Here is a 26,518-nt window from a genome sequence, read left to right on the forward strand (position 1 = left end):
TAGCCAATTTATCACTGTATTTCATTAGATAGCATCAAATGAGCTTAGCAAACAGCCCACCCATATTTCTTCTATACATCTCTAACACCCAATATATTGCACCTACTAGAATGTTTCCTCCCACCAGAATATACAATTTGCTTAATAGAGTTGCAACAGTTGCACTGCATGGTGTCAGGGACTATCTGTACTTCCTCTTCCATCAGTGATGACATCCTCTTTGCTAGCCTGGCAGCAGTTGATCCACACTAAAAATCCCATCTAAGTGACTGCTTCTTGAATTAACTGCCATTCCTGGCAGCAACTGTCATAGCTGACCTCCCCAGGAAGCACATACTGAGAGAGGGTTTAGCATGCAGGAAATTTATTAGGGGATGCTCTTGAGATCAATACCTGGAAAGAAAGGTAAGGAAACAAGGCAGAGGAAAAAGTTGGGCTGCAAGGCAGTCTAAACAAAAGCCTATGCAGACCCTCTGGGGAGCTCTGAAGTTGGGATGGCCCTTTACAATTGTCCCAAGATGGGGCAAGGAAACCATGCCTTTGTACTCCAGCATCAATGAGTCACTGGCTGCAAGGAACCCCAGGAAAGCAGTGAGGCTGTGGGCACGCAACTTCTTCCACCAAGGTGCTTCCCAGAAAGGGGTGACAGCTAAGATCTCTCAGTCAACAGCACTTGTAGTGGCTGATGGATTACGTCCTTCATTCTTTACACATGCCTGGGTGATATATTACAGGAGTCACTGTATGCCACCAATTTGATGTACAGTTAAGCCATTTGTTTTTCAACATTCAGGCATTGCTATTTTCTCATTTGATTAAATTTATTTTAAAATTGTTCAAGACATTTAAATAAAAGTCATTTTATTGAAATAAGTGTTTAGTAAATAATAAAAATTTTAGTATTTAAATAAAAATAGAATTTGCTTAATTATCAAGAACATTTAATAAATAAACATATAAAATTCAATACTTTCACAGAAATCTGGCTTCTATCCCTAACCTCTCAACTCTGTTCCATCCTTTCCCCTCTAGCTAACCATTTTTATTAATTCTCAGTTTATTTTTCCATTATTTTCTTTAAATACAAGTAAATACATTTATACATATATACACTCACATTTCTACCCCTTTCTTAATCAAAGTCAGCAGGCTACAAAAACTTCACTCAGTTTTTGTCACTTAATATATCCTAAAGAGCGCACCATGTAAGTATTTAGAGATGGCCCTCATTTCTTGTATAGCTGCATAATCCTCTTTATGTAGATATCCCATTGTTCATTCAATCAGTCCTCTATGAGAGGCTTTTGGGGTTGCTTCTATTCTTTTGCTATTACAAAGAGTTCTCCAATGAATAATCTCATGCTAACTGGTTGTTTTGTTTTGTTTGCAAGCACATTCTTGGGATAGTAAGATTGCTGGGTCAAAGGGTAAAAGCAAATGTAATTTTGCTAAATCTTGCCAAATCCCTCTCCATAGAAGTTTTATCATTTTGCACACACACCAACCACGAATGAGAATACCTCCAAAGTCATGTCAACAAAGCAGGTTGTCCAATTTTGGATTTTTGCCTACCTGATAAACTCAGTATAGCTATAAGTTGCATTTATCTTACAAGCAAGGCTGAACACATTTTCAACCATTGAAGGGCTATTTTTTTTCTGTGAACTGCCTATTCATATATTTTGCCCAATTACCCATATTATTTGTTTTTTCTCCATTTTTAGGAGCCATGTATATATTACATTATGAATCCTTTGTGATACATACTGCAATTTTTTTTCTAATTGTCATTTTTTACTTCATTTGTAATATTTTTCCCATGGAAAACTGTTTTATGCAAACATCAATGTTTTGCTTCTAGATTTTGAGTCATAATCAGGGAAGTTTTTCTCTGCTCTTAATAAATTCTAACATTTTTTCCATCTTGTACTATTTTTATGTTTTCATTATTTGCATTTAGACTTCTGACACATTTGGTTGTTGTAGGGTATAAAGATCTAATCCTTCACCCCAACATGTGACAACTCTAAAAGTGCTATCCAGCTTCAGAGCTTCTCAGAGGGTCTTCAGAGGCGTTTGTTGAGACTGCAATGGAATCCAACACCTTATATGAAATGATTCCAATTTTATCTTTTTCCATATTTGTATCAGCATCATTTATGAAACAGTCCATATATTCCCCTCTGATTTGCGATAACACTTTTATCACATACTAAATTTTCGTATGTCCCTAGGTCTTTTTTTGGATCTCCTACCCTGATCTTCATTATAATTTGCTTCTCAAAACAATTTTATTTTAAAAAGTATTATTTCCCTTATACACAAAGGAAACTAAAGCTTAAGAATTAAGAAATTTGACCAAGATCACAAAGCTAGTCAGTCACAGGAGTAGGATTTGACACTCTGGCTGTTTGGATCTAATGGCCATGCATTTCCCACTACAAGCTAATTAACAAAAGATATTCTTTCCCTTTCAGAAACAAGTGGACAAACCTATGTAGATCCCATGTGAAGAAGAGCTAAAGAAAATCTGGTTAAGTTCATACTTAGCCTAGGATAGCTATCAGGAAACCAGCAGCAGTCTTTCACTGATTTTACTGAAATTGTATACCCTACCCTATCACTTGGTTATTTTCTAACTATATAATAAAAGTCAGGTGGCTGTGTGCTATGGGAAAATTGAGCAAAGGACAAATTGAAAAGGATTTTTCTCCCAGACAAGAAAAAGCTAAAGGAGTTCATCACCACCAAGCCAGTATTACAAGAAATGTTAAAGAAAATTCATTAGGAAGAAGTAGGAGGGAAAAAGAACATAAGTGTGAATAATAAAATGGTAATAACTACATGCCAAACAAGAATTACTTTAAATGTAAATGGATTAAATACTCCAATCAAAAGACATAAGGTGGATGACTGGATAAGAAAACAAAATCCTTACATATGCTGCCTACAAGAAACTCACTTCAGATCAAGGACACACACAGACTGAAAGTAAAGTGATGGAAAAAGATATTTCATGAAAATGGAAGCAAAAAGAACCAAACAACAACAACAAAAAAACAAGGGGTCTGCCGAGTGGCGTGTTTGTTAAAAGTTGGCTTGGGACGCCAGTTCTGAGCAGCAGGGCCCAGTTTGGATCCCACATGAGGGCCAGTGACACTGCCCTCTACAGCTGAGACGGTGAATGGCAGCTCGACCTGGAGCTGGGCTGCCGTGAGTCACTGGCGACAGCTGTATAGACTGCAGCCCCTGCTGCAGTGGGCTGCCGTGAGCTGCTGTGAATGGCTGGCAGCCAGCGTGGGCGGCTGGCAGCAGGCATGAGCTGCCAGCAGCAGGCGTGAGCTGCCATGAGCCACTGTGATGTCCAATGGCCAGCAAGTGACTGCCTCACCCAAGAAGCAATGATCACAATACCAGCAAGTGACTGCCTCACCCAAGATGCAATGATCACAATACCAACACCGGCCAGTGAGGCGACATCCTCCACAGCTGGACTGAAGAACTTTCAAAAGGACGGCGGCTTGTCTGTTCCCCTCCCCCAATTCCCCAATAAAATCTTTTAAAAACAAAATAAAACTGGGGCAGCAACACTTATACCAGACAAAATAGACTTTAAAACAAAATCTTTAACAAGAGACAAAGAAGCGCCCAGTAATTCCACTTCTGAGTATTTATCTGAAGAAACCCAAAAGACTAATTTGAAAAGACATATGCATCTATATGTTCATTGCAGCATTATTTACAATAGCCAACATATGAAAGCAACCTAAGTGTCCATCAACAGATGAATGGATAAAGAAAAAGTAGTATGTATATTATCACTCAACCATAGAAAACAATGAAATCTTGCCATCTGAAACAACATGGATGAACGTAGAAGGTATTACGTTAAGTGAAGTAAGTCAGACAGAGGAAGAAAAATACTATATGATTTCACTTATATGTGGAATCTAAAAAACAGAATAAATAAAACAGAAGCAAACTCATAGATACAAGAACATTTTGATGGTTGCCACCAGATTTGGGAGGAGGGGTGAAAAGAGGAGAGGGATTAAGTAGTACAAGTTGGTAGTTACAAAATAGTCACGGGATATAAAGTAAGCACAGGGAATATAGTCAGTAATGCTGTAAAAACTATGTATGGTGTCAGAAGGGTACAAGATTTATTGGGGTGATCACTTCGTAAGTTACATAAACGTCTAATCACTATGCTGTACACTTGAATACAATATTGCATGTCAGCTGTAATTGAAAATTTTTTTAAATATATCTTTTAAAAAAGGAAAAGGATTGCCCCCACCCAATACTAAAGTGAGTTCACAGAACAAGTAAGTGTTCAGTGAACTGTCTGGTGATTAATAGTAAGTAAAAGGGCACGCTGACATAACCTTAGAATCCTGGATAAAACCCTGGTGTCTTGAAAGGTAAAACTACGGAAAATCTGGAAGGTTGGGTCAATTTCTGATTTGGCTGTGTATCCTCAGCAGTCTGCACATAGTATGGGCCTAGTAGATATATGTGGACCCCATGTATGCCTGCATCAATCATTCAATCCACAATTAAGGACAAGACTGTGCCAGTAGGAGACTCACCTACTACAAATAAATAAAAACTCCTAGCTTTCCGTGACTACTCCCATCTTTCTGTTGCCTTCTCCCGGTGAAAACAAAGAGGAAAAGAGGAGGCTTCAGTATTCCAATACTGCCATTCAGCGATGAACTCGCAAAGTGGTCACCCTGGGAATACCAGAATCTGGACATGAGGACAGGCTGCGCTTGCGGCTACCTGAATCCCCAGCAGCGAGCAGCTACTTCCTGAGCCGCCCCGGAACCTCTTGGCGGCGTACGTGTGTTCCAGGGGAGAACGATTTAGGATCAGGACCACTTCCTGCCGCTGCACAGGGGCGAGGGACAGGGAGGAAATAGCTCGAGGAGCTGCCTCCTGCTTGCGCTAGCGGCCGCAGAGGAAGAGGCGAGAGGCGGCGGTGGGTGGAGGAGGTAGGGGAGGCTGTGGCGGAGGAAAAGAAAGTGTCAGAGCCGGTAAGTTAGCCGCCCTAGAGCAGGGACAGCGGACAGCGCCCCGCCTCGCTTTGCAAATCTGTAGCCCCAAGTTGCCGAGCCGCGGGGTGGGGTAAGGGCCGTGCTCCGCCTTGCCGCCTGTCAGTCGGCACCGAGTAGGGGGCAGTTGGGGCGCTGGGGCTGGGCCTCGAGGGGCACCAGACTGCCATCTAGCTGGCTGACAGGCCTACCCCGGAGCCAGGAAAAGCGCTGGGCTGTTCTGCCTGGGGGGGTTTGGTCTTCCTTGGACAGCTTACCTAGACAGGGGCTGGAATTCGGGGGAAGGAAGTGGGGACTGCGCGTCCTCTTTCACCCCGGGGACCTAGCGAGATCTTGCCAAGTGGGTGGTGGACACTGTTTCGGGGACTGAGGGGAGGGCTTGTAAAGAGAATATTCATCTTGGAACCATAGTTTTTCTGTGTTGTTCAACCTGCCCGGGCTGTCGGAAGCGGAGCTGTTTGTTTTTAAAGGCAAATTGCCCCCTCCTACTTCTGTCAGTCGCACAAGTTACTTTCAGATCCGTTGTTCAACCAGCGTGTTCCCTTTTCGATCTATCATGTTAGTACTGCTGTGGGTATCTGGTGAACGCTTGATAGGTATACCTGATGGTGAGGTCAAAGTTAAATGTCTCCAAGCACTTTTTGAAGAGAGACAATACTACTCACCTAGCAATCGGGACTATTGAGAGCACTTTCCCTCACCTTCACTTAACATTTTTTAGCATTCAGAGTAAAGATAGTTATCTTAAAGGTACTAGGTAAAGGTTATGATTGTGCATCTGCAAAACGCCTGTGCTGTAATAGAATATAAAATTGTTTGTCACTGAAGGAAATGATTGTAAAGAGAGAGATTGTTAACTGGAAAGATCAGAAGTAGTTTTTATTAAGTTACTGCTTTTCTGTTGTCTTAGGTTCGGCTTTAGAGTGTGGTGAAGGGTACTTTTCATGGTGCATGGAAGGAAAGCCAATGCGCAGGTAGGCATTTAGCAAGAAAACCTTCGGTTTCATGGATTGAAATTCAGCATGTGATAATTCAGGGCTTCATTTAAACAGTTTTTTAAAAAACGTTTACAAATCTGTATAAAATCCCGCTTGGAACTAATGATTCTTATTCTAAAATGAATCAAAAAAGTAAAAGGAATTAGTAGTTTTCTAATAGAGTAAAATATAGAATTTAAATTTCTAAAGAGTACCATGAATTTTATGTAGACAACATTTACATTTTCCTTTTTGCATGGTAATTTGTTGTGATAATCATTCAGTGTACTATGGTACTATATGGGTTTATTATAGTCTTCAATTCCCTATAGACTGTAGAGGACTCTGTTGCCATATAAGAAGAATTATTTATAATACTCCGCAATCAATGTCTAATTATGGTTTGGGCTATTTCACTGATGTTCAGTAATACATTTGTTCTGTTAATTAAAATAGCTGCATTGTAGAGAAGATTGAGGAGTAACAAAGGTATTGAACAACTTAATCCATAGAAAAGTGTGGGAAAATTATAGGCCCTCCCCACCCTAGAATTTAGTAATGCTTTTTCTCAGTCTGTTCTAACAAATAGCATCTTTATTGAAACAAAATCAGCCCAGTTCTAGTTCTTCATTTTTTAAAATCATTTTATATTTATTGAACTACATTTAATCATTTGTTATGTAACATCAAAGATAAAGAGCTGTGGCAGACCCTTTTAAGCAAAGAAATATTTCATGATGGGAGTATGACTTATAACTTAGAACCAGGAGCAAGAACCAAAATACATCTTTTTCAAAATCTAGTATTGATTTTCCTATTGACTTTGAGCTGTTCACCTTCTCTTTGACTCAAGTGTTTTTCTCTAATGTATCTGACCAGGACATTGGGAATTAATGAATGCTTAGAAATGCTTTGAGATCTCCAGATGGAAAGATGTTTTATGGATGTAACAAATGCCATTATCTTATTTATATCTTACTCTATAATAAGAATAATATTTAACTGAAAGTACATGAAATTAACTACACATATATTAATACTCCATCACTTCAACTTTTAATATGATTGTAGAAGCCACTGACTGCTTCTCCTCCCCAGCTGCCATAAATGTTATAATTTATGTAATTGCTAAAATAAGAGCTCATTATTATTTAAAAAGAGAAGGCACAGCATGGGAATGTTTTTATCAGTAATTCCTGTATAAAATACTCAATTACTCATACTTTTTTTTTTTTTTTTGCTTTATTATGTAACACTGCCAGTTATTCAAAATCATGTTGGAGAATTCTGGCACCATTAAGTTACAGCTCTTTCTTCATTGCCATCATCTAGCCAAAGCCTGGCCTACCCATCGCTGTCTGGTTTTACTTTTACCTGATGCCTACATTAAGTCATGATCATGCTTCCAAAGGGCATATTCTTGTTGGGCTGCCTTTCTTGCTGCAACCCAGAAGGCAGTCTTCTTCAGTAGCTGCTATTGGAGAAGCTTTGAATAAGAAGTAACTCTTTATATTGAGATTATTTGAATACATATTCATTCTCCCTACCAGAGTATGAGCTCTTTGAGTCTCCTATGTCTTCTGTCTCCTTGTATCCCTGGAACCTAATGATCACTGAATAATTGTTTGAATGACTGAGTGGTATCTGCAGACATTTCCCCTGGAGCTGGGACTATGAACAAGAAAAGAGGGGAAATTATTGTTGAAGGGATTCTAATGCTTAGTTATAAAGTTTTGTGAAATTGATTGGCATTTTATTAGTAAGGCTTTATTGCATTCATTTAACTAGCTCTTATGTGTACAAGTACATGATACAACATTTAAAAAGATAAAATAGGATATTCAGTGAAAAGCAAGTCTCCCAGTGCTGACCCCAGCTCCCAGTTTTTCTCTCCAGAGGCAACCACTGTAAACAGTTTCATATGAATTCTTTCACAGACATTGTAATGCATATACAAGCATATATAGAATATCTCCTTATTTTTAAAAACACTAATGTCAAGTTGGTTAAGAGCTTGCTCAAGAGTTTGCACTCTGAGCAACAGCAGTTCGATGCCCGGCCCAAGCTGAGCAGCTGCTGAGCTGCCAACAGGTGACAGGATGGCTCAGCCTAAAACAAAACAAAACAAAAAAAACCACTAATGTCAGTATATCAATTGCACATTCTCCTGTATCTTTCTTTTTTCACTTCAGGAATTATCTTATACTTTATGACAAATGCATATAAACCCACCTTATTCTTTTTAAATGTTTTAAAACTTTTCACATAGTTTTCCCTTATCTGTAGGTATCATAGTTAACCATTTCTTTTAAGAGACAAATTATTTCAAATGTTTTGCCGTGACAAGTTCTGCAACGAATATCCTCGTAAGTGTTTTTTGCCCAAATATGTAAGTATAGAATAAATTCTTAGATGTAAAATTGCCCAAAGAGTATGTGCATTTAAAAATTTTGGTAGATAGTGACTAATTCCCCTCCTTAGAGATCATACCAATCTGTAGTCTCACCTACAATGTGCCTGTTTCCCTAGAGATTATTTTTTAATTATTTATTTCATTTAGAGACACTAAACATTTTGCAATGTAATTCTTCCATCTTTCCTGAAATATACAAATAGAAAGCTGAGCCCAACCTTATTCGGAATTGGTTTATTCACTCACCAAACATTTCTATGGTACTTGTTCTATACCTGTATACTGCATGTATACAGATGAAGTGATGGAAAGACATATAAACAGACAACATAATACACCATGAACATGGTTTTAATAGAGATGTAAACACAGAGGAGGGAACCTCTGCTCTGTGGAGCTGAGAGCTTCACAGAGATGGTGATATTTGAGCTGGATCTTCTAGAAAGGATAAGAATTTGCTTTAAAGTAAAGAATGTACATTAAAGAATGAGAATTTAAAGACGAAAGATAATAATGACACCATAAACAGGAGGAACAGCTGTGCCAAAAAATAAAAGATACCAAGACCCAAAAGTGTATGGCATGTGTGGAATGGTAAGTGTATCTGGGGGCCTCACCTTGCCCTTTATAATTAAAAGGCCTAAGTAGATGTTTAGAGAAGAGAATATAAATTGGCAGGTGGAAGCAAGAAGACCACTTATGAGGTTATAAAAATATAGCCTGAATTAGGGTGGGGCTAGTGGAGATGTAAAGAAACAGTTGACTTCTAGGCAATTTTTGGAGGTAGAATGATAGGATTTGCTGATGGATTGGGTTTGTGGAAGGGAAGGGGCTCCAAGATTTTTGGCCTGAGCAACTGAAAGAGTAAAATTGCCTTTAATTGATCCGGGGAAGACTAGAGGGGAGAGAGAAAGAGACAGAGACAGAGACAGACAGACACACACATGGAGGAAGAAGAGAATCCGGGAAACAGTTTTAGATGCATCACTGAGAGATACCGAGTGTGAGTGATGGTGGGACTTTCATATGGATCTGAATTCAGAACATATCGAGGTAGGAGATAAGACTCCTTTGGCCAGTCATATGTGGCTGAAGGGAACCATGAGATTAAATGACCTCCCCCAATATGTATAGAGAGCAGTGAAGAATAATCACATTTAAGAGACTTCCTTCCAAGTTTGCAAACCAACAGTTGATAAGAATATGGAAATACCCATTATTGAAAGTCAGAATCTATACTAATATAATAATAACAGTATGGTTTTGTTTTTGTTGTTTTTTTGCTATGGTATACTTTTAAAAGAAAAAATAGGTACATAGCAATTAGCTTCCATATTGTACTTAGGAGAAATTTAAAAAATTATATCTGAGTTGAACAGTACCATCTTTATGTACATAATTAAGGTTGCAACAAAAATGCTTTAATTTCTACATGCAATGTTGGTCTTATAACAGGAATGTTTGAATTGGTCATATCTTTAATAGTGGGTTGTTGTTTTTTAAAGTTTGATTGTACCACTGTTAACCATGTCATTTATTCTTTCAGCATCTACTACACACAAGGCACCATTAAGCACTGGTTAAAAGCCTTCTTAGTTGTTAAACTGTTAAAAGGCTTCTTAAATGTGGGTGGAAAAAATATCCTTTAACTCCCCAGCCTTATATTTCAGTCTTTCAATTGCCAAGCATAAACAGTGCTGTTTCTGCCACACATCAGGAATTATGAACAGTTTGTACTCTAGAATACACGGTCGCCTGTGGGCTGAGCCCAGTGTAGACAGATTGAATTTATGAGTACTGGGGAAAAAGAGGTTGCTGTTGGAGAAAGGAAGGACCATGTTCCTGGTTTTCAAGTTATGCCTTTGTAATGTAAATGCATAGTTATTTACTGTATTTCCTCACTTATAAGCCACACAATTGATTCAATAACAACTTTTTAGTAATGTGCATATTGTATTAAAGGCATGCAGAGCTTTTATCAGCTGGCAATTTAGCCATATAATTGATACCTCAGTTTGCAATATCACACAGCTTTATTTTGACCTTCCCCTCTTTCACCGACTAAAGAATCCTGTGACTCTGGGGGGGTGAGCACACAATACGATCTATAGATGATGTAGCATAGAAATGTACACTGGACACCTATATAATTTTACTAACCAATGTCACCCCAATACATTTAATAAAATTAAAAGACTTCGGCATTATGTCTGGCCCTCAGCAATTATCCATAGCATCCCAGTAACACACTACTTTTTGTTACCTGTGCATGCAGTTTTTCCATTTTTTAGTTTCGTTTTTTACTTCTTTAGAGCCATTGTGATTGACTAGATAAATAAAACTGTGAGAAATATGCATCTTAGAATAAAAGAAATACAGTACTACATATAAAGTTCATTTTTGGACCCTGGCCTATTTCCCTTTGATCTTTTCATGCAACACGAGCTATATTTTATAGTTTTTGTGCTGAACCTTAGAACAATTTAAAAAAATCAATTTCTGTGTTTTAGAAAAATAACAAATATCAGGATTTTGGTTAAACCGGATTAAGGAATTAAGTCCCTTGGTCCGTTTTGTGCAGAGAGATCATAATTTACAAATGTTTTTCATAAATTGCAGGCAGTTGTAAAAGTCTAGTCTGACTTCTGAGATGAGAAAAGAATTGTCCTTTACTTTATGGGAGTGCATAGTGAAGGTGCTGACTTGGAATTAATACTGTTCATTCTTCAAGAGACTAGAGTTCTGAGAACACGAGCGCGGTTGGGGGCCAGTTCTCTGTTTTGGTTCCCTGCAGGCTTCCCTGTCTCTTGACTTAGGAACACTTGATGGCGGGAGTGAGCTTCTGATCATATTGCCATCTCCTCTTCCCTCGCCCTCCACCTTCCTGTAGGTGTACCAGCATTCGACCAGGAGAGACTGGAATGGATGTAACAAGCCGCTGCACTCTTGGAGACCCCAACAAACTGCCAGAAGGGGTTCCCCAACCTGCTCGCATGCCCTATATCTCAGACAAGCACCCTCGACAAACCTTGGAAGTGATTAACCTCCTGCGAAAGCACCGTGAGCTGTGCGATGTGGTGCTAGTTGTGGGCGCCAAGAAGATATATGCCCACCGAGTCATTTTGTCGGCCTGTAGCCCCTACTTCCGAGCTATGTTTACAGGAGAATTGGCAGAGAGCCGTCAGACGGAAGTAGTGATCCGAGACATAGACGAGAGGGCTATGGAGCTACTGATTGACTTTGCGTATACCTCCCAGATAACTGTGGAAGAGGGCAATGTTCAGACCCTCCTGCCAGCCGCATGCCTCCTCCAGCTGGCGGAAATACAGGAGGCCTGCTGTGAGTTCTTAAAGAGACAGTTAGATCCTTCCAACTGCCTGGGCATTCGGGCTTTCGCGGACACACATTCATGTCGTGAGTTGCTAAGGATAGCGGACAAGTTCACTCAACATAACTTTCAAGAGGTAGGTTGTACTTGGTGGTGTGAATGTTCATATGCATACTATTTGTCAGGAGAGCCGTATGGGTTCACAGTCTGCTGACTAACACATAGCCGCTTTGGTATTTACTGCTGATGCTAAGTCATAACCTCAAATAAATTGTTGTCAATTCTAAGCCTGGTGTTTATTTTAGAGGCCAATTCTGTGTTTATCAGCAAAAGCTAAAGTTTAGGGGTTGATTGTCCCTAGCCATATTCATAAAAGGCTAATATAATAAGCCAGAGTACAGTTCATTCATTCATAAGGAGCTAGGCTACCTGGCATCAGTCATTTACATGAAGCATGTCCTTCCTGATTATATGGATTATTCAGCAGAATAAATTATAGGTCAGAGGTTATTTGGTGAACTAATATTCAGGAAAAAAGTTAAATGTTATCAAAATAAGTTTTTATTAAACTGGTTATTTTTTATTCATTCATTTATTAAATATTTGGAAAGCTACTATGTTTCAGCCACTGTTTGAGAAAAAAGGCTACAGTAGTGAACAAGAACCTCTAGAGTGTCTATTTTTGTGGATTTATAATCTAGCAGGGAAGATAGTTATTGAACGCATAAGTACACAAATAATCAGTTACAGTCATAGGTGGTACAAAGAAGCAGCCCTGGATGATTTAACAGTGTATTACAGAGAGATTTAACTCTGGTTCTACAACAGCTTATGCAGAATTCTGAGACATGGAAAAGCATAACTAGTTTGAGGAACAGAAAGAAACCCAGTGTGACCCAGAGAGTAAAAGGGAGGATGTCGCATAATAATTTTACAGAAAGAACAGAGCGAGATCACACTGAAGTTAATAAGCCATGTGAAGAATTTGAAATTTAATCTTAAGAGCAACTGAAAACCATCCAAATGTTTTAAGCAAAGGAAAGACAGAGTCCATTTTACACTTTACTATCAATTTTCTGTTCACTAGTATAACCTCCAATGGATCAAAGACTTAAAAATACAAAATGAAACCATGGAAATATTAGGTGACATGGAGCAATCCTTCTAATCTTGAAGTGAAGGGGCCCTAACTGACTAACCCAGAAAGTATAGGAGAAAATATTGATAGATTTGACTATATAAAAATAAAAAAATTCTGAATGGCAAAACAATAACAAGACAAAAGTCAAAAATAAGCTGGAGGAAAATCCTTGCAATTCATATCACAGGAAGTAATCGCCTTAATATATCAAGGGCTCCTATTGGTCAATAACCTAGACCAATGACCTAATAGAAAAGTGAGCAGTTCACAAGACACTCAGATTGCCCTACTTATGAAACTCTGCTCAAGCTTGTTCATAATAGCTGAAACATGAATTAAAACTACACCTAAGTACTGTGTTTTATCTACCAGATTACAAATATCCAGAAGTTTGATTGCACACTCAGTTGACAAGGCCATGAAAAAAATAGCTATGTTGGTAGCGTGAGTATAAATTGATGGAACCCCTTTGAAAAGAAATTTAGCAGTATCAAAATTACATACTTCTTGCACACACTTAACTCAGCAATCCCATTTCTGGAAATTTGTACTACAAATGTACTAGAGAGGGGCACTGTTGGAGGAGGTAAGATCATGGGTTTCGTTTTTAGATATATTCAGTTTGAGATACCTATGAGATATCCAAATAGAGATAGTGAGCAGGCCACTGTTTATGAGTCCATTTTAGAAAAGAAGCTAGGCTGGGATTAAAATTTAGGAGTCATCAACATAGTAATTAAGTCATAGTAATTAAACTATGGTTCAGTCCTTTATAGGCAGGATATAACCCAGAAGCCATAAAAGAAAAGATTGATAAATTTGAATGCAAAAAAATTTAAAACTTTTTAATAACAAAAAAGCAATATGAACAAGGTCAAAACATCAACACCAATGATATCACCTAGTAGGAAAAGAGAAGAAAACAGCCCTGAAATTTTTCGAATATTGGAAGATGGTTAGCTAAAGAGCAGCTGGCAAAGGAAACTGGGAATAAAACAAACAAACAAAAGAAACTAGGAATAAATAGAGTAGAGGAAAACTAGCAATGTGGGGTCATGAAATGCAAAGGGATTATTTTTAAGGAGGAGGAAATATATATATATAATGTGTGTGTGTGTGTGTGTGTGTGTGTGTGTGTGTGTGTGTGTGTATATATATATATATATATATATATATATATATATATATGAACTGACTCAAGAAGGAACAGAAAACCAGTATAACCCTATCTCTATGAAAGACACTAACGTCATAGTGTGGGATTTAAAACAGGTCTGTAAACTCTTATTTGGAAAAGCAGATACTTTCAGGCATTATTTTCTGAACCTGGTTGTTTGGTTCAAGGATAGACGTCAGTGCTAGATTTGTCCAAATTGTAGATCATTAATATCTTCTTGGTGGAAAAGGAGAAGTAACATTTTAACCTTACTCTGTTTATCAGAAGTGTTGTTTTTACTCTTTGTGCTTAGTGCCAAACAAATCCTTTCTCACAGATTTCAGTGTCCTCTTGCTCTCTAATGTTTCCAGTACATGACTTGTTAATATCATAGTGGTTCATTTATAGAATTAAAACTTGGTGACCATTGATACTTAACATTTGGTTTATAATCACAAAGTTGGGGGGAAAGTTTATGCTTTGACAAGATCCAAAAAGAATGTTAGGCACTCCATAAATACAGGATACCTTACTTGTATTTAAGTAAAGAAATCGGAGTGAAAAAATACAATAAAAGGAAAGTGGGCTGCAGCCAAGGCTACAGCTTTGCACGCTGGGAAAGCCAGCACACTTAATTTGGAGCGAGGCCCCAGATTTGGCTCTTGACTTTATAGCCCCCAATATAGGGCTGCCAGATAAAATACAGGAAACCTAGTTAAATTTAAAGTTCAGATTAAACAACAAATGATTTTTTAGTGTAAGTATGGTCCTGTATTTTGATATACTAAATCTGCCACCTCTGCCCCAGAGAGTATAATGCCATCATTCTAACTGCTAAGGTGCCTGGCTAAGCAACCTCAGTTAAAACTTAAAGGTTACTTATTTAATTTCCTGAACTGCAGAAGGTCTCTCACTCAGATGATTTAAAAACTTGTGCCATACAAAGGGAAGTGCTCATTAGTACTTTCTACAAAAAATATAGCTGACCGTATGACCCTACATGGTTTTGAGATTCGCATATTTTTCTAATGTACTTGGCAAAAACATTCTTAATCAAATATTCCAATTGTTATGGCTTATCTCGTATCCTGGTAAATATTCTGACTTTTTAATGAGCATAGAAACGACCCTGTCCCAAGAGACTACATCACCTGCATTAGCGGTCACACAGTGGGAATTGAGCCCTTCACTCACGGACATCATGTGGGTTTGACCTTCTGTGGGAGAGAACAGACCATGTGGTGTATGGCAGTGACCGTTTCCCGCCTCTGCACTGCACCCTGTCCCTTTTACTCGACTCACTGATGGCAAGAGGTACAAGACCTTGGGATTCGTGGCCGGACTGCACAACAAGGTGACATCCTTGTCATGTCATCTCCGTCTTGACAGTTCCCTAGCCTTTTGTAAAGATAGAGTTTCTCACAGATTAGCTAGAGATATAGGTAGGTAGGCAGGTAGGCAGATAGAAGATAGATAGATAATCAGAGTGATTGGTCCTCAGAGGTGTTCCTGGGTCTGACTTCCTCATTATAATTCACTCTTGCTTATGAAATTGTTGACACCCTCAATCTTTTTAAACTGGCCCCTTGGTATTTCTGCCCTAGGCACGCCCTTTCAGCAACTAATCTTCCTCTGAAAACTCTCTTGATTTTTTTTTTATATGCCTCTTCTATTTCTGGAGTTATAATTTGGTATAGTTTAGTTTATTTTGAAAATAAATTTTTATTTTGATAACTTCATTTAAAAAAAAGTCATTTGTCCTAAATTACTTGAATCCCACATTATTTTCCTAAATTTTAATTTTGTCCTCTGTACTCTCCTTTGCTTTTTTATTAAATTAATTAACCTTAGTTTTTAGAGCAGTTTGAGGTTCACAGCAAAACTAAGCAGAAGGTACAGAGTTCCTATACACCCCTTGTCTGCACACACACACACACACACACACACACACACACACACACACACTCCCCCACTATCAACATCCCCCCCAGAGGGGTGCATTGTTACAACTGATGAACCTACACTGACATGTCATTATCACCCAAAGTCCATACTTTACATCAGGGCCCTCTGTTGGTGTTGGACCATCTGTGGGTTTTGACAAATGTGTGATGACATGTGTCCACCATTGTAGTATTGTACCTGATAGTTTCATTGTCCTAAAAACAGCTCTGCCCATCTTTGTTCTCTTTTCAAACTTTTCTTCTCCTCTGGTACTATTCTGAATTCCAGCTCCATTGGAGAATAGAGCTTTCCTTCATAATCCTTGAGAAAAATATTGAGACAAATTAAATATGATCTCAAGGTTTTTTCTTAATTTATTCTTACCTCATTTTGAACAGGTGATGGAAAGTGAAGAGTTCATGTTGCTTCCAGCCAATCAGCTCATTGATATAATATCTAGTGATGAGCTAAACGTCCGAAGTGAAGAACAGGTGTTCAATGCAGTGATGGCCTGGGTCAAGTACAGCATCCAGGAAAGACGGCCTCAGTTACCACAGGTAGGATGGAAACGCTTCTCTGAGTAACTGCTTTGTCCTGGACGAAATAGTATATATTTGACTTGCAAGAAAGAAACAGTTATCTCTGTCCCTTATATTAGACAATAAGGAAAACCGTCTGTTTCCAAATAATCAAGGAGATAGTGTTTAGAGGCATTTTCAGTGTTTATCGTTATAAACTTTGTGCTCCTTTGCTTCCTCTTTATTTTGCATCAGCTGTAGGTTTGGGCTATAGCACAAGTCAGAACCTAAATGGTACAAAATGAGCAAAAGAAAGCAGGATGGCGACTGTCATGCTTCCCTTCCCTATGAACTTGGAAATCACATGACATTTTAAAGAATAAAAAGGGATGATATGGGGCCTGATTCGTCACTAAATGAAATGTGTGATGGCCTTATGATGACTGTAGTCTGTAGCAGTTTAATAGGATATTCTTCTAGATTGTTAATTAGAGTCCAGTTATACAAACTAATTATAGAAGAGCTTATATTACTGAAAGCTTAAAGTAGCATTGTAAAGTGATATTAGCATGCTTTCAATTTCTGATTATTCTAATTATTGAATTGATGGTTAGAATAAATTTAATTTAGTTTTAGTATTTATGCCTTGCCTCCCTCTTCATTATTTATTAATTAGATCAGTTAATAAGTTAATTCAATTAGATCCCCAAACAATGGAAACATAATAAGGAGACGTGGGTCATGTGTTCCCTTAACTACCTTGCAGATAGGCGCCCATGCCTTTAATAGTTCCTTGTCTCATAGGTGCTGCAGCACGTCCGTCTGCCCTTGCTCAGCCCCAAGTTCCTGGTGGGCACTGTTGGCTCTGATCCCCTCATCAAAAGTGATGAAGAATGCAGGTATGAATGGCCCTGGGTGGGAAAAATCAACAATCGAGCACTCCATTTTCTCCAAATTTTCTCGTTTGTATTGCTTCCTAAATATTGTGTTTCTTAGCACTGGAACCAGGCCAGACCTTAACCCTCTGTCAGGCACAACTGATCTCACAGATTGTTTTGAATTTCTGTTGATTTTTATACAAATTTATGTAATAAACATATATTGTTTTTATTTTGTGGCAAATTTAAATTTCATTCTGAATAAATAATAAGCATCCTTACATGCTATTTTCAATTTAAATAAATAAATGTCATACATGCATCTAGTAGATACATTATGCCCAAACTTGTAACTTTTGCGTTGCACCCGAGGGAGGTTCAACAGGTTTTTCTTCTGGGCTAGGGTCAAGAAGAGGAGGTGGAAGGAGAAAGGACTGAACTTCCAGTATTCCATTCTGTTAGTTTTTTGTGTGTGGTGCTTATTGGTGTACAAATGGCAATAAAGAGGTAGATTTCTAAGATTTTAATGTAAGCTTGAATTCAAAGAGGCAATTCTCTGCTAGAAGATTTTTTCTTGAGTTAAAGCATGCTATTGGCCTGTTAAAAAGTGTGTCAGGAGCACTTTTTCATTCCATCACATATGCCCGGTTAGGGACAAGGCCAGCCTTGCTCTCCAGGATTGTGGACAGGGGTGAAGGTCTCCCATGCTCTGCAGGGACTGTGGGAAGATTTCCAGTAGAGCTCAGTTTCATGTTTCTTGATTGAAAGAAACTCTTAAGTGCTTTTACAGAGCAAGCAAACAAACAGAACACCTACTTCATTGGGCTATCTCTGTAATATTTATAAAATTTAATAAATTACTTTTCCCAATTTGACAGATTTTAAGATTTAGGTTCAAATCTAAAACCACATGGTGTTTTTAACCATTTTTTTCCTAGCATGTTCCATACATAAAAATGGAAGAGCATGTCAGTACTCAGAGCCCCTTAAACTGCACTGACCTGTGGGTCTCGCTTAGCGACGGAAGAAGCTTGTTCTAAAGTCAGGAATCTGTAGGACCCGGGAAGGACATGGAGCCGCCTTTGCATTTCTTCTGTAACCCCAAGTCTGTCCCGCTAACAGATGTCAGAGCAGCTTTAGATGTTTACCTGTTAAATTGAAAAAACAGACAAATGGCAGTTTCCCCCCAAAATATTTATAACAGCGGGAGGATAACCATAGGAATGATGGCCGCTGAAATCCGAAGAAACAATACAAAGGTGCCCCTCCTGCATAAAACAGAAATCAGATTGTACTGATTCCGATGCAGGAAGTAAAGGTGAGCACAAGGTCACTTTTAAAAGGAGCCCCTTCCGTCTATACTGACCTCATCATTTACTAGCTGTGCGACCTTAGGCAAGTTCCTTTTTCTTTCTGCTCGTTCCTTCATCTGTAAAGCTGGGATAGTAACAGCTCCTACTGCATAGGGCTGTGATGGGCATTGATGAGCTAGTCCCTGAAGACCGGGGCTAGCGCACGGCTCTGAGTGCTGTTGTCGTCGTTACCGTTAATTTTGTGTTAGTTTGCTAAGTATTAGCGCTATAGTACTCTTTCTAGGAACCCCTGAACAACTTCAATAGACACCAGCTATTAGGAGATCACAGTCTTTGTTTTTAAGAAAAAACTTGGTCATCAGTTTGGGGATTTTTTTGGGTTTTGTTTGTTTTTGTTTTTAAGATAAATAAACTTAGACGGGGCCTTAGCAAAGCAATATATTGGAACTGCATTATTGGGTCATGCCTGAGGACTGATCCAGCAGGAATAAATTACTCTTTGTAACAAAATAACTAGAGAAATAAAAATAGAGTGTAGCTTAGGAAATACTTCTAGAATTGAGAGAGAACACAGTAACAGACAACTAATCAGGGACCACTTCAGGCAAAGAACTCAAGTGAAATAAGGACATACGTAAATAGTTTGCATTAGGATATTGTATTTAACAGGCATAGTTACTAGGTTCTTCTCATAAAATACCTTAATAGAGAAACATTTTGTTCATCCTCAGTAGACTTGTGGAGAGGACACCATTCAGACAGTACCAGATAGCAAATCAGCATTAAATGATGGCACAGTGTTTCATTTTAGCAGACAATTGTTTAGCTAGTTTGGGTACTTGAATTAATCCAGCAAGTCCTAGGGCCATGGCTGATGTGCTCCTTTGCCCCAATCCTGCAGACTCTAATAGAATTTATCAGAAAGCAGTAACTTTGCCGGCTGGTAACTGAGTTGTAATGTTAGTTTCCCCTAAGTTAGTGTGGACCCCCAGCATGTTGAGCTTTAGGCTGAATCTGCAGAGATCTGCAGTCGTGATGAACACACCAGCCATGCACAACTCCATGTGTGACTGTCATTGTTGCTCTCCTGGGTGTGACCCGTTTAATATGGTTGGCATCATGATTTGGTTTGATTTATGCTTTTCTCTTTGCCAACTCACATATTCCTAAACCGTCCTGGGACTTGACAAACAATGTTATTTAGACGTTGAGAATAAAAGCAGAATTTCCTCCACAGAGACTTGGTAGATGAGGCCAAAAACTATCTCCTGCTGCCTCAAGAACGACCACTAATGCAAGGACCAAGGACAAGACCACGGAAACCTATCCGATGTGGAGAAGTACTCTTTGCAGGTTTGCATCTGAATGTACTGGGACTAAATTGAGTGTTTTCCCATCAGAGAAATTCATTTGAGTGGCCCTTTGGACAACTGTGATAGGCACTGTCATAAGAAACACATATAAGTTATCATATAGCTCGACTCTTAACTCATGATCAACACTGGTATTCTCCAAAGGATGGCTCTATTTCTATATAAACGTCACGCATTGACTGTCTTGTTAAAATGAGTCACATGCATTAATTTATATATCAGTGTATAAGTTGCCTCAGAATTACATGGTACTGTCAAAAACCAGTATCTTACACTAGACGCTTAACGCTCTTTCCTAGCTCTACCAAGCTCAACTGAGCCCAGGACAACCTGCCGTGTCATTTTGTTCCTACTGTGCACCCCGCCTCTGTTGACCCGGGGGAAGCCTAGTGAGAATCATCACCCACCCATCGTGATCAATGGGAAAGAAACCCAGAGAGCACATGCCAGTAGCAGTAATGGATTGCTAATGTCAGATTGTGTATGAAAAATAACCTTAAGTAGCAGTTTTGCTTTTCTTACAGAAGTGAATACACATACAGTATAGAAATTTTGATTCACACAGAAAAATATAAAGAAAAAAGTTAAATCCTCTGCCATCTCTTTTACATTATTAAAGGTTTTCATTTTCATTTGTAGAGAAAAGCCATTAGGTCTTTTTCTTTACAGCTGGTATTGGTTCTCCCTGCTTTCTCAGCTCTTCCTTATGCTCTCTGGAGCTGAACTCCGTTCTTGACGGATATTCCTTAGACATTATTTTAAATCTTGACCCATCTGCCTCTGCGTAGAACTTGATCTACACTTTGCTTTGGGTTTTTTTTTTTGTTTTTTTGTTTTTTATTGTTAGTTCAGGTGTACAGAACAATGCAATAGTTATCCTTTTCACCCTCTCAAAGTAACAACCCCCCTCTCCCCATCTATTGTCCTCCCCTCCCTGGTATCATGCTTATCTATTACAATTCCATTGACTCCATTCCCACTCTCTACTCCATGTCCCGTGACTATATGTATATATAATTACAGTTGACATACAATATTATTCAACATCAGCTTCAGAAATACAGTGCGGTGGTCAGTCCTCTACACCGACTATGAAGTGGTCTCCCCCATTGCTTTGGTTTTTATTGCAATTTTGTTTTCATTATCTTTGGAATGCCAAAGTACCAATTCTTACTTAACTTTGGAAAATTGGGTCTTCTTTCCTTCATCATTCTGTGGAAATAAACCCTGGAAGCCTAAGATCAAATCTATAATCTCAGTAGTTTTTTACTCAGGAGCATTTTACTCCTGTTAGTATCTTCTGGTTTGTCCTCTTGTTTTCCATTTTGTTGGGGTGTTTTTAGTGTTCACAGTTCAATAATCCTGATTCCAGATACTCTATGAAAGTTGCCTTCTTTAAGGTAACTCTTTTTTACCAAATCTGTCTTTGAAGTAATTCTTTTTAGAGTCCACACGTCACATGTATAAAACTATGTGTCTCTTTTCAGCAACATTTTTCCTTAGCTACACACTGGTTTCCTAAAGGCCTATGTTTTTCTTTAGTATCAAAGAACACAGTTTATGAAGTGATACTAATTTGATTTAGATCCATGTAATCCAATAAAAAGCTGGTTTTAATGGCTTCCCTTATAAAATTCTGTCTGAGGTTTAATGATTAGACTATTTGATTTCTCTCAAATGCTCATACCTCACATTTGCAGCCAGATTTTATTTTAGAATTTAAGATGTTTTCTTTGATATTGAAACTCCTGGCATATATCCTAGAACAGAATCCAAATTTAAGCAAATTAATGTACACAAAACTTACTGTGATTTAGTATGAGTTGAATACCCTGCTTTAAATGAAACCATAATAAAATCAAATGTATACAGCACATTGAGATATGAAATAAAGAAGTGAATTTTCAAATCCATTTAGAAGGTTGGAAACTGTTCCTATTTTAGTCTGGCTCAGAAAGTTATTGAGACTCCCTAGAAACCATTCGTTTTCAGATGTTTTGAGGTTAAGTTGTAGTACCCTCAGACTTCACTTTTTAAGCTCTAGAATCTAGCTCTTTGGATTGAAATAGAGACGGTTTGAAAGAATAAATCAAATGTGTCTACTGTAACCACGCTTCTGTTCAGGGAGAACTCAGAGAAGCTTTGCGGAACTCAGTTTGAACCTGTTATTCTGAATATTGCTTATGAAAAATGGAACTTCTTCAAAATATTTTCTGATCTTAAATGTCATGTTGGATAATAATAGAATTCAGATTCAGTACAGACTACAGATTAAACAGAGCAAAATATTTTGTAACATAAATCATAAGAAATTTTGTATTATTTGAGTCACAAGAGGACAAAGGGATCATGAGTAAAGCCAGAATCCCTCTCCCCTAATACAGTAAAAACAAACAAAAAAACAGGGTTCTGAGTTACGGTTCTTCTTTCGGCTTTTAATTACACATTACACTGATGTAGTGTTTTATCTCTTAGAAAACAGTTTCATATATGTATTATTTTACTTTAAAATGTTTATTCCTTATTTTACAAATAAGGTGGTTTACAGGATTTCACTAAGATCACAGAGCTTAGCAGAGACAACAGTCAAGCCCGTTTTCTAACTGAATTCAAGGTCCTATACATTAGATACCACACTGCCCCCCAGTTTGATCTGAATTGGTATCCTTGCCCTCCTCTGTAAAATGGGCCTAATACTAACTTACTTAGAAAATGAAAGATTATAGCAATCCCAGTGGAACAAGTAAAAGTCAACATGTGTTGATCTCCTCGTAGAGACATTTGGCCATAACTCAAAGGTGATCAGGGAGCAATACACCGACGCTTTAGGACAGGTATCCTCCTGACCATTTCCGTTACTTCCCAGTTGGTGGCTGGTGCAGCGGAGATGCCATTTCCAGTGTTGAACGATATGACCCGCAAACCAACGAATGGCGAATGGTGGCTTCCATGAGCAAGAGGAGATGTGGAGTTGGCGTCAGTGTCCTGGACGACCTGTTATATGCAGTAGGGGGCCATGATGGATCCTCATATCTCAATAGTGTTGAAAGGTAAGTAGGTCAATGGGAAGTTCTTTTCTCTACTGTTCATATAGTTTCGTTTGGGATGTTAATTAGGAAATAGCTGTGACTTGCTGCTTTAACATTACATCTGTGGCAGCCTGGACCACTTAGTGTGACATGCCAGTCCTCTATGATCTGACTGCCCGTTTTCCCAGTCTGTCTCCCCTGGCACACCCCTGTCCCCTAAACATGCTACTGCAGGCCCCACATGCTTGCAGTTCCTTGGGCGCGCCCCTCTTTCCTGCTTCTTTCCCTCCAGGTCTGCATGCTGTTCTTCTCTCCCTGGAAAACAGTGCCTGCTGTGTGGTATTATTTATGTAACAAAAACATGCTTGCATATAAATATGTATGTGGATATATACCTATTGAAAAGTATTTTACTGACAATGCAGGATATACACCAGATCAAAATGGGGCGACACCAGAAATCAGGTGGAATTTAAAGGGAACTTTAGCTTTATAACATTCTGAAAACATTTTCAAAAGCAAATATAGTCAGATGTAACTCGTTTAAGTGCAAATGAATTTTAAAAAGTAAAACATAAATTAGCCTTTCATAAGCTTCAGTTGTTAATCAGTCATACATAGGAGAAAGAATGTATACATTATGTGTCAGTGAACATGTAAGCATAGCCCAACCCTCTTTGTGTAACAGAAACTCTGGTCTTGACATTCCCTGCAGGTATGACCCCAAAACCAACCAGTGGAGCAGCGATGTGGCCCCTACCAGCACCTGCAGGACCAGTGTTGGCGTGGCGGTGCTTGGAGGCTTCCTCTATGCTGTGGGGGGCCAGGACGGCGTGTCTTGCCTCAACATTGTTGAGAGGTGATTTTTTTTCAAGTCATTTTCAATTTTTTAAAAGGATATAGAGGGCTCTTTAAAAGAAACAATGTAGGACACTAGGGTATCCACTATTTAGTGGATTTCCCGTGGGGCTTTAAGGAAAACATTTTGAGCTGTTCTTAAAGTATAGGAAGATGAAAGATACAACCCGGTTTTTTAAACTGGATTACACTGATTGAGCCTAACATTGAAGTGTTGGAATCGTATTTTAAATTACATTCTATATACCAAGCATACCACTCCTGCAGTCTGTTCTTGGAGTGTACTTAATGCATGACTTTTCCTAGACTTCTTCCAGAAAATTGATTGAAGTACTAATTCTTTGTCTAGCACATCTTATAAAGACCTCAAATATATTTTATATGTGGACTCTCATTAACTCTTGAAGTGTACTTAGAGGAATCTAGGTGAGCTGCTAAGGTTTACTTTGTATTTTTACAAATCAGTTAATTTTGGTGAAATAGATTCTGTTCGTAATTTCTTGCCCCATCAGGTTTTTGTTATTCTATCCTAGAGATTAGATTTTGGAGTCTCACGTGCTGTGATTACTGGTAAGAACATACCATATTTCATCCTCACATTTTAAAAAGAAATGCTCGTGACTCTTCAGAATTTTTGAAATAGCATTGACTAGTTGGGTTACCATGTTGAAGTTGAAGAATGTAACTATCTTATTTGTTTCTTAAAGCTAGTAATTTATCAATTAGGCCCCAGTAAAGAGAACAGAAACCATACCAGTTATTTTAGTAGAAAGGATTTAATATTTAAAAATTGGCTAGCAGATACTGAAGGGCTGAAAAAAATGAACAGAGGACACTGAAGTCACTGGAGGAACCCTAGGGCTGGAAAACAAAGGAAGGAGATGAGAGGTTGGAGCCGAGAAGCTTGGAGGAGTCATCACATAGAGCTCGGACCCTGCGCACCCGAGGACGGGGGCCCTGAACAGCTGTGACTCACACCTGCTTGGCTGCTTCTGGAAGACTGTATTTGCCAAAGCTATGACAACAATACCTGCATCTCATGTGCTCTTCAGACCATTTGACTTTGACACTTCCTGTTGAGAGGTGGGGGTCTGTGTTTTCTCCCCCTGAATCTGGGCTGGCTTACGAGTATGGCCAAAGGAGCACTATGTGACTTTGAGGCTAGGCCATAAAAGGTGACACCTCTTTCACTTGGATTGCTTGGGGCGCTCACCTTTGAAGTGCTGAGCTGTCTGAGGTGGCCATGCTGAGAGGAAGCCTGAACTTGCCTGTGTGGAGAGACCGCATGGACAGATGTAAGGCTACCTGGAGAGAGGCCCAGCCAGCCGCCAGCTGCCGCAGTGCCTTGCTGCCCCAGCTACAGTGTCACAGCAGCCACGTGAGACACCTGAACCCGAACTCCCTGAAGCCTGGTACTCCTATCTGAGGAGCTCAGAGGAGGGACCCCACAGAGCTGTGACTGAGACCTTCGAGAGGCACAACAGGGCTGATTTGGGCCATGCCAGAAAAAGGCTAGAAACGGCAATGAACTGGTATAGAGTGAAGGGCCATTGCTGAGTCAACGCTGACCAGGCTGACCATCAAACAAAAAAGGAACAGCCCGTTTCCTCCCCTGGGTACTAGTATCCAGTCCTCCCTCGCACAGAATCTAATAGAGAGCCAGCGTGGCGAGGAGAAATATAGTTTGCAGAGTAAGAGTACTAGCCCCAGCATCACAAGTCAGTATGCAGGATAGCTTCTCACCGACACAGGCACCGATTCTAAGAGCTTTTTCTCCTAATAACTACGTAACGTGTTAGATTCTCACTGCATTTGACCATAGCAAGTCCGTCTCCAACATATCTGTGACGTGACTGCACACCTTGTGAAGGCTTCACTCACTAAAAACATGCGTGCAGCCTCTGGTTCCTCTCGCTGCAGGTATGACCCAAAGGAGAATAAGTGGACACGCGTGGCTTCCATGAGCACCAGGAGACTGGGCGTGGCCGTGGCCGTGTTAGGAGGGTTCTTGTATGCCGTAGGTGGCTCTGATGGGACGTCGCCACTCAACACAGGTTAGTGCCTTCCAAAGTCAGTGACTTTTCCTTAGGAGAGTCAGTCCCCCTACAAAAAGTATTAGAAGTGCGGGCTGTCCTATAATAGGAAAATGATTTTCCTTCTAGGAGAGCGCAACGCTTAGCTCTTCCCCCAGCAACGTAAGCAGCCACAGGCTTTGAGTATATTCGCAAAATATTTATTTCTCCTGCTGCTTTATAAGCTGCTGGGAATTTATAATGAATAAAAGAACTGTTTTCTTACTATGATTATTTCTCTCCTCCTCAACCATTTCTCTTTAAAAAGAAAAGAACCACCTCTATATTATAATCTAGGACTAAATAAAAACTTATAGCTAAAAGTGGTTTATGTGTTAGCGCTTTCTATTTTAGAGATGATGGATGTTTCTGCCTTAGGATGTTGCCAGTGTGGCATTCGTATCAGTGTCACTGTCCAATGTCTTCTCATCTGTGGCGGGAATGCAGCAGGGATACAGGCA

The 26,518-nt window shown here is 39.1% G+C and overlaps 1 protein-coding gene across 2 annotated transcripts in view; it reads left to right on the forward strand.

Annotated features, from left to right (window-relative positions):
* Window positions 1-4,884: 4,884 nt before the first annotated feature.
* Window positions 4,885-26,518, forward strand: part of KLHL20 (kelch like family member 20) — a 28,426-nt gene continuing 6,792 nt past the window's right edge. The window contains exons 1-9 of one of the 2 annotated variants that reach the window (XM_019648161.1): window positions 4,885-5,039; window positions 5,968-6,031; window positions 11,338-11,911; window positions 16,415-16,573; window positions 17,339-17,433; window positions 19,963-20,078; window positions 22,965-23,148; window positions 23,843-23,986; window positions 25,906-26,039. In XM_019648161.1, the coding sequence (XP_019503706.1) occupies window positions 6,009-6,031; window positions 11,338-11,911; window positions 16,415-16,573; window positions 17,339-17,433; window positions 19,963-20,078; window positions 22,965-23,148; window positions 23,843-23,986; window positions 25,906-26,039 (1,429 nt within the window). In that variant the 5' untranslated portion in view covers window positions 4,885-5,039; window positions 5,968-6,008. The remainder of the gene's footprint in view (window positions 5,040-5,967; window positions 6,032-11,337; window positions 11,912-16,414; window positions 16,574-17,338; window positions 17,434-19,962; window positions 20,079-22,964; window positions 23,149-23,842; window positions 23,987-25,905; window positions 26,040-26,518) is intronic. The other variant, XM_019648169.1, reaches the window with a different exon arrangement.

This window comes from Hipposideros armiger, unplaced genomic scaffold (assembly GCF_001890085.2).
Source record: "Hipposideros armiger isolate ML-2016 unplaced genomic scaffold, ASM189008v1 scaffold_6, whole genome shotgun sequence".
NCBI lineage: Eukaryota > Metazoa > Chordata > Mammalia > Chiroptera > Hipposideridae > Hipposideros > Hipposideros armiger.